At 56.0% G+C, this 8046-nt stretch overlaps 1 protein-coding gene across 1 annotated transcript in view; it reads left to right on the forward strand.

Annotated features, from left to right (window-relative positions):
* Window positions 1-1234: 1234 nt before the first annotated feature.
* Window positions 1235-8046, forward strand: part of IQCN (IQ motif containing N) — an 11643-nt gene continuing 4831 nt past the window's right edge. Inside the window, 3 exon segments of the mRNA XM_021683197.1 lie at window positions 1235-1247; window positions 2398-2486; window positions 2488-6060. Of these exon segments, the coding sequence (XP_021538872.1) occupies window positions 1235-1247; window positions 2398-2486; window positions 2488-6060 (3675 nt within the window).

Below are 8046 nucleotides of genomic sequence, written 5' to 3' on the forward strand. Positions count from 1 at the left end.
GGCAGTTCATAGTTCAATGAGGGAGGTAAATCAGAATAACTTAAAGAAGTAAGAAATATGGTATGTTGGCTTCTCTGGGCCTCAGGTTCCTCCTCTGTGAAATGGGGACAATGACTCTGCCCACCTCCTGGAGAACCAGCCTCAGGCCCATTTGTTGTTATGATCCAGTTCACACTGATGCTTGTTCTGAATGAACCCAGCCCATTTTGGGGTTGGGGTGAAGACTGGGCAGGGGCAGGATATTCAGGCCATCACATAGGTGAAGCTAGAATTCTTACCGTGAAAGGAGGCAACACATGGGTCTTTGAAAACGAATCTATTTTGATCATCTTTGTCTTAAAGTTTTTAGTCTATTATCCTGTCAGTTACTGATATGGTTGAATTTAAGTCTTCCGTCAATGGGCATTTGGATGGTTTCTGGTTTGGGTGAATATGAACACTTGCACCTCTTGAATGTAAATATCAGGGTGGAATTGACAAGTTGCCTTCAAGACACTAACAATTTCCCCAGTTGGTCATAATGTGTCCATCTTTTCAATTTTAACCATTTTTGTGGATCTGGACACCATTACCACTGTATGAATATTCTGTTTAATTTAAGCCACCTCCTGTGGATAAGCATTTGAGTTGTTTTCAGTTTTTTTTTTTTAACATTTTATTTATTTATTTGACAGAGAGACACAGCGAGAGAGGGAACACAAGTAGGGGGAGTGGGAGAGGGGGAAGCAGGCTTCCCTGCGGAGCAGGGAGCCTGATGCAGGGCTTGATCCCAGGACCCTGGGATCATGACCTGAGCTGAAGGCAGACACTTAACCGACTGAGCCACCCAGGTGCCCCGAGTTGTTTTCAGTTTTTACTCTTCATAAACAATACAGTGATGAACATCTTTGAACATCCTCCTTTTTGCACTTTTAACTGACCCCTTAGCAATCACCTTTTTGGTTATTTCTAGTTGTTTTGCTTTTACATAGAAAAGAACACTAGTATAAACTTCTTTGTACATTCATCTTTGTGGACTTAAAAGTTTTTGGTTTTTGTTTTGAGATGTTAGGGTTTTTTGTTTTTGTTTTTGTTTCTCTTTTAACATCTCTTCTCACATTTGTCTTGAGGACAGAGCCAGCCCAGGGCAGTGTTGCTGCACGTTGCATGGGATGAAGGGCTGAATGAAGGCTGCTTCCTCTTGCAAGCTGGCCTCTGAGATTGCACCTTCTCCTCCTGCTCCTTCTCCAACTCTATGGCCCTCCAAGGTATGAAGATGTCTGGGAAGGGAATCGGCTGTTTCAGCCAGAAAGAGGGTGGGGTGGGCTTCTGCCCAACAAGGGTGTTATGCTCCAGGTGACATATCAGGGCTGCTTGGCAGTATCCCCATTCCCACTGAACCAAGGTGCCTCTGGAAACCACAGTCACCCCCTCATTCTTCTACCCACCCATCTGCCAGTGATTACCCATCATCTATCAGTCATCCATCATCTATGCCACTGATCCATCTAGCCGTTCATCAGTCTACCTCTTATTCATTGATCTCTTCACCAATTCCTTCAGCTCTCTCCATTCACGCACTCCTTTATCTACTCAGATCTCATCCCTCCTCTACTCACTCGTCTGTCCATCCATCCATTCCTCCCTGCTTTGCCCCTCCCTCCTGCGCACCCATCCACTCATTCATTCATTTACCCACTCATCCATCCATCCGTCCATCCACCCATGTATCCATTTCCTTATTTATTGATCTGTTCATCAATTCATTCATCAACTTCACTTACCTACTTATTCTTCCACACAACCCGTTATCCATCTTTCCAACCCATCCACCATTCATTTATCCAGATTTAACCATTCAGTATCTAGTCATTCATCCATCTATCTACCCAACTTCCAATCCACTCAGCCACTCATTTATGAAGCTAGCCACCCACCACAGCCCGGAACCAGGCCCTATGACTGAGATGGGGACACAGAAATGACGCAGAGCTGGTTCCTGCCCTCTAGGAATTCACAGTAAATAGAGAGAGGCAAATAATAACAACACACATACGCACACATACACACATACACACACACACAGAGACAAATAGGAAATTTCCAAAACAGTGTGATCAGTGCGATTCACAGTGTCCTCCAGATATAAAGGAAATTCAAAAAGCAAGAAGATGGTTGGCATTCAGCTGAGAATGTGCCTTATTGCCAGTGTTGAAGTGACCACAGGATCATGAGGGAGACGTAGGTACCAAAGGCCACCAGGGCAGGTGGCTGGGAGAGGGAGGGCCTGCAAAGGAGAGGAGGAAGATTGCAAGGTGTCAGGAACGAGAAGCTGTAGGTCCCGGAGGGCTCGCTCCAGCCAGGAGACCTCTTGTCTGTATGATCCCACTCTGTCTACCTCCCTGTCACCCTCCACAGGCAGAGCTGACCCGCCCAGGAACCAAGACAATGCAGGAAGCAACACAGTTACAGTTGTCACCCGATGGGCAGAGCCTCTACCAGCCCCAGTCTGTCTCCAATCTCCAAGACAAAGCAGGGACACTGAGTCCACAGCCTCAGCACAAGCCACTGGCGTCCAGGGAGACCCTTCTGCAACAGCATGACAAGGACAAGATGGTGCCTTGTCACATCCCACGCCTGCGGGCTGTGGTCGAGAGCCAGGCCTTCAAGAACGTCCTGGTGGATGAGATGGACATGATGCTCTCCCGTGCAGCCACCCTCATCCAAGCCAACTGGAGGGGCTACCGGCTCCGGCAAAAGCTGATCTCCCAGATGATGGCAGCAAAGGCCATCCAGGAGGCCTGGCGACGCTTCAACACCAGGCGTCTCCTCCGGTCTGGCAAGTTGATGGAAAAAAAAGTGAGTATGGAGGAGGGCGACATCCCTTACCATGCCCCCCAGCAGGTGCGGTTCCAGCATCCAAGAGAGAGCAAACCCCCTGTGGCCCCGCCTGTCATGGTGAGCAAAGAGACCCAGTTCCCTTCCTCCGACACCCTGGCTGCCTGCACCCACCAGCTGGCCTTCCTGCAGGCCCAGCTTCCTCCACCTTGCACCACTGGGGACCCTGGCATCACCTTCCTGCCACACCAGACCGTTGCCATGAGACTTCCATGTCTGGCGAGTCTAGATGCAAAGTGCCACCCATGCCTGCTGACAAGAACTGTCAGAAATCCCTGCCTTGTCCACGTTGAAGGGGACACGGTGAAGACCAAGCAAGTAATTACCAGAGCCAGCAAGGCAGGAGCCCCAGGGCCACTCCCATGTGGAAGGTATGCCCAGGCAGTTCACGGATCACTCAAGACCCAGGCCCAGACCCACGTGGAAACAGAGGTCCTCAAAGCCCCACTCCAGACAGGCCCAGCATTTGTGATAAAGACCCCACCCCAGATGTATCCAGTGGCCGCAATGCCCAAGACCCCACCCCAGCCATGCCTCGTGCCCACAGTAACACTAGCCAAGACCCCACCCCAGGTATACCCAGTGGCCAGGATGACCAGGACCCTAACCCAGATGTACCCAGCGGCTGCCATGACCAAGACCCCACCCCAGCTGTACCCTGCAGTCACGATTACCAAGACTCCACTCCAGTCATGCCTGGCAGCCATGATGAACAAGATCCCACCCCAGCCATGCTCAGCGCCCACGGTAACAATGACCAAGGCCCCACCCCAGACGTACCAGGTAGCCCCAATGGCCAGGAGCCCACCCCAGACATGCCCGGTGGCTGCAATGACCAAGACTTCACCCCAGACATCCCAGCCAGCCACCATGACCAAGACCCCACTTCAGTCATGCCTGGCGGCCCTGGTGAATAAGACCCCACCGCAGCCATGCCCAGCAGCCCCGATGTCCAAGACCCCAACCCAGATGCGACCAACAGCCTCAATGACCAACACTTCTCCCCAGACACGACCGGCAGCCATCATGGCCAAGATCTCGCCGCAGATATGCCTTTTGGCCTCGATGATTAAGCCCCAAACTCAGACACGGCCTGTGGCCACAATGACCAAGGCTCCACCCCAAATGTGCCCAGTGCCCGCCATGACCAAGACTCCAACCCAGATGCGCCCGGTAGCCCCGATGACCAAGACCCCGCTGCAGACGTGTCCGGCAGCTGCCATGGCCAAGACTCCATCTCAGACGCTCCCCGGGGCCTCAGTGACCAAGACCCCTCCCCAGACACGTCTGGCAGCCATGGTCACCAAAACCCCAGCCCAATTTCGCTCAATAGCCGCCATTCTCAGGACCCTATGCCTGCCACCTTCAGCAGGTGGAAATCTGAAGTCTTCACCTCCAGTAGCTGTGGCAGCTGGAATTCCCAACGCCTCATCCCACACGTGTCTGAACGGGCCGAAGGCCAAGGCTGTGGTGAACACAAAGCAGACAGCAGGGATGGTCAGGGTCTCTTCTCACTCATACTTGGCTGAGGGAAAGCTCAAATACTTTAACTCACCACATCTGGGAGCTGGGGCCCCCAAGGCTCCAGCCAAGCCTCCTTTGGAAGCTGAAAAAATGAAGGTCTTCTCCCAGAAGGAGGTGAAAACAGAAACAGTGTCTAGTACCAGTGTGGCCATTGAAATGCCCCGGGCTTCACCCTGGGTGAAAATGGCTGAGGACAGGAACAAGTCCTCATTACAGACACATCTGAGGGCAGATGTGAAGGTTCAGTCCCAGGTGTATGCGCCTGTAGAAACAGCCGTGGTCCTGCCCCGGGCCCAGCTGGCCACATGTCCGGCCAAGGCCATGCCCCAGACACATCTGGATACGTGTCTGGCCAAGGCCCTGCCCCAAGAACGGCTGGCCACCTGTTCGACCACAGCCTCGTCCCAGGGACAGCTGCTTGCCGAACTGACTGCGGTTCTGCCCCAGGCCCAGCTGGGCACATGTCTGTCTAAGACCCTGCCCCAGGCACATCTGCACGCCAAGCTGACCACAACTCAGGCTCAGACCCATCTGGGCACGTGTCTGTCCAAGGCCCTGTCCCAGGCACATCCACCTGCCAAGCTGACCAAGGCCCCGTCCTTCGCACATCTGGGCACGTGTCTGACCAAGGCACAGTCCCAAGCGCATCTGGCCACAGGGGTGATAAAGGTCCAGTCTCAAGCACATCTGCCCATCGGGCTGACCAAGGTGCAGTCCCAGGCCCAGCTGGTCCCAGAAACCGCCAAGTGCCTCCACACGGCCCACCAAGCTGCTGAGCTCAGCGGCAAGACCCAGTCGCAGCCACTCCTGGCTGGGTTCAAGGCCTCCACCCAGCCCTGCCAGCACGTTGGTGCCCTTGGCACTCCGCCCCGAGCCAAGCCAGAGGACAGGCTGACTCAGATCCAACCCCACAGTTATGTGCAGGGCAAAGCCACCCCAGGCCCACGCCAGGGGGCCTCTGAGACCCGGAGCATGCTGGTGCCTCTGCTGGCCTCTGCCGGACACCCCACATGTAACATTGAATCCTGGGGTGACAGTGGGGCTACCCGGGCCCAGTCACCGATGCCCAGCCCGGCCACACCCTGCCCGGAAGAGCTGACTGCCTCCCAGCTCGCCTCCCTGGGCACTGAGCTGGCTGCCGAGCTGGGCTCCCAGGAGGACCTCCGTGCCCTACTGGTAAAAGCCCTCTCCCAGGGCCAAGTGAAGGCAGCCCTGAACCAGGCCCTGTCCAAGAAAGTCCTGGGCTCCACGATGGCCAAGGCCCTGCCCCAGGGCATGCTGGGCACAGCGCTGATGAAAGTGCTATCCTGGGGCGAGCTGGGCCTTGCGCTGTCCCGTACCCTGTCCCCCGGCGAGCTGCGGGCAGAACTCACCAAGGCCAAGCAGGGTAAACTGGCGGACGTGCTCAGCAAGGCCCTGACAGAGGAGGAGTGGGCCGCTCTGAGCCAGGCCCTGTGTCAGGGGGAGCTGGGCGCTGTCCTGAGCCAGTCTTTGTCTCAGGCGGCCCTGAGGACTGGCGTTGTCCTCCCCAAGGCCGCCTCGAAAACAGCCGGAAAGAGGATGACTGTGATCCCAGCCCCGGTGGAGGTGGACCACAGGGGGATCCCATCGACTGCATGGGGGCCCGCCCTAGGCCCCGTGAGACCACAGCCCAGCAAGGTTAGGGTTCCCCAGGATGGGGCCTGGGAGGGCTTCTCCACAGGCTGGCCTGCCGGGTTCTTGGAAGAGATGGGGGATGGGGCCATGCTCGGGGGGTCACCCTGCTTGCCGGTGGTCTCTATGGGTGCTTCCCTGGCTAGTAGAGTGATCACTGCCATTCATCAGTATCCCCTGATCGCTGCCCTGGACCCCAGTCTATCATGGGAGATGGAGTCCAGCAGGGGCTCCTCCTCAGACCTATATCTGAGCCCTGAGGTCAGTGAGGAAAACGTGTGCCTGCCCCCAGGGGCCAGTGAATTGGCATCAGATCTCAACCCCGTGGAGAGTGACACAGACCCCAGTTTGCCCAAGCCACCCCACCTGCAGCTGCCCCCCAGCCTGTGGCAGCTGCTCATTGCCAATGGTGTGGGCCCAAGCACCAGCCAGCAATCGGTGGTGGCTGGTGGCAGAGCCCCGAGCTCCCATAAGCCACATGCGGTCAGCAGGGTGGCCCCACGTCTGTGGGCGTCGTCGGGGGAGGGCCGGGTGGCCTCGGGTATGCTTCCCCGCACTGCGGGTGCTGGGAGGGCTGTGCACTCCCACCGGTGTGCTGCTGCCTATGGGGGATCTGTTTGTTGCTGTCAGCCCTCCGGGGTCAACAAGGTGCCCTCCAGCATGTACCGACCCTCAGCCACCAAAGTTCCACGACAGCCACCTGTGGTCCGTGAGGAGACCATGCAGAAAACTCAGTCCCCAAATCACAAACAGGCCTCCATGAACACTAGGGAGAGGATCAATAAGGCGACCCCAGGTCCACTGAGGGCTGCCACTGTGAGCAAAATGTCCCTAACCCAACCCCAGACCCCCAAGGCTGGTGACATAACCCTAGGTCTCTTGCCTGGCTCCATGGCTCCTGGTCCTCGCTGGGCACTCAAGACTCAGGCAGATCCCAGTGTGTTCCCAGCCTCCCCAGGCAGGAGGTTTGCACGCACCCTTTCCCGTACAGCCGTCCCCAGGCAGGAGAGGAATCAAACCCAGGGCACCATTTCCAGTGCGCGCTGCCCACCGGAGCAAGTGACTGGCCATATACTCAATGAACTGGCGGCCAGTTTGCCCCAGGGTCCAGACAATGACATGGCTGGAAGCCTCTCCCAAGGCTCCATAGACTATGGTCCAAATGTGAGTAACTCCCAGAGCTCACTGCCTAGTTGCGGCTCACTCAGCCTCTCCACCATGTCTGTGGCCAGTCTAACTGCTGTCGAACTGGTGGAGCAGGAGTCCTGGGAGGCCCGCTTGGATGGGGATATCCATCTAGATACCCTCCTCTCTGGAGAGGCTGTGGGGAGGCCCCAGAGGCCTAGAGACAGGGAAGAAACCAAGAAAGCGGGCCGGGGACGTACGACTCCAAACCTCTACGAACAGCCCTCTGCAGGCTCAGAGCTGATCCCCATTCTGCACCACAGCTCAGTGTCCGGCCGCATGACCTTGAGTGCCCACTGGAGCTCAGATGATCAGGATGAGAGGGATATGACCTCAGGCCAAAGCTCCATGGACCTGAAGGAAAGATTGTCCCAGAAATCCTACAGGACAGGACTGACCAGAAGTCTGTCTTTGGATAATGTGGTCCCTACCACATATCAGCAGCCATCCGCGGCCACTAGGCTGACCTCAAGCCTATCCCAGCCATCGGTAGTCAGTAAGGTGGCCCCAAACCCAGGCCAGCCATTTATGGTCAGTAAGGTCACCTGTAGCACATCTGAATTATCGATGGTTACTAAGGTCATCCCCAGCCTAACTGAGCCATCTATGCCTAGTAAGGTGAACCTGAGCCTAGACCAGAAATCTTGGGCTAGTGGGATGACCCCCAGCCTAGCCCAGCCATCGACGACTGGTCGGGGAGCCACAAACATAGTCCAGCCATTTGTGACTGGAGAGGTGGCCCCCAGCCTAGCCCAGGCAACTATGACCAGTGGGGTGGTCCCCAGCCTAGCCCAGACATCTATGACC

This window comes from Neomonachus schauinslandi, chromosome 1 (assembly GCF_002201575.2).
Source record: "Neomonachus schauinslandi chromosome 1, ASM220157v2, whole genome shotgun sequence".
In the NCBI taxonomy this organism is placed as follows: Eukaryota; Metazoa; Chordata; class Mammalia; order Carnivora; family Phocidae; genus Neomonachus; species Neomonachus schauinslandi.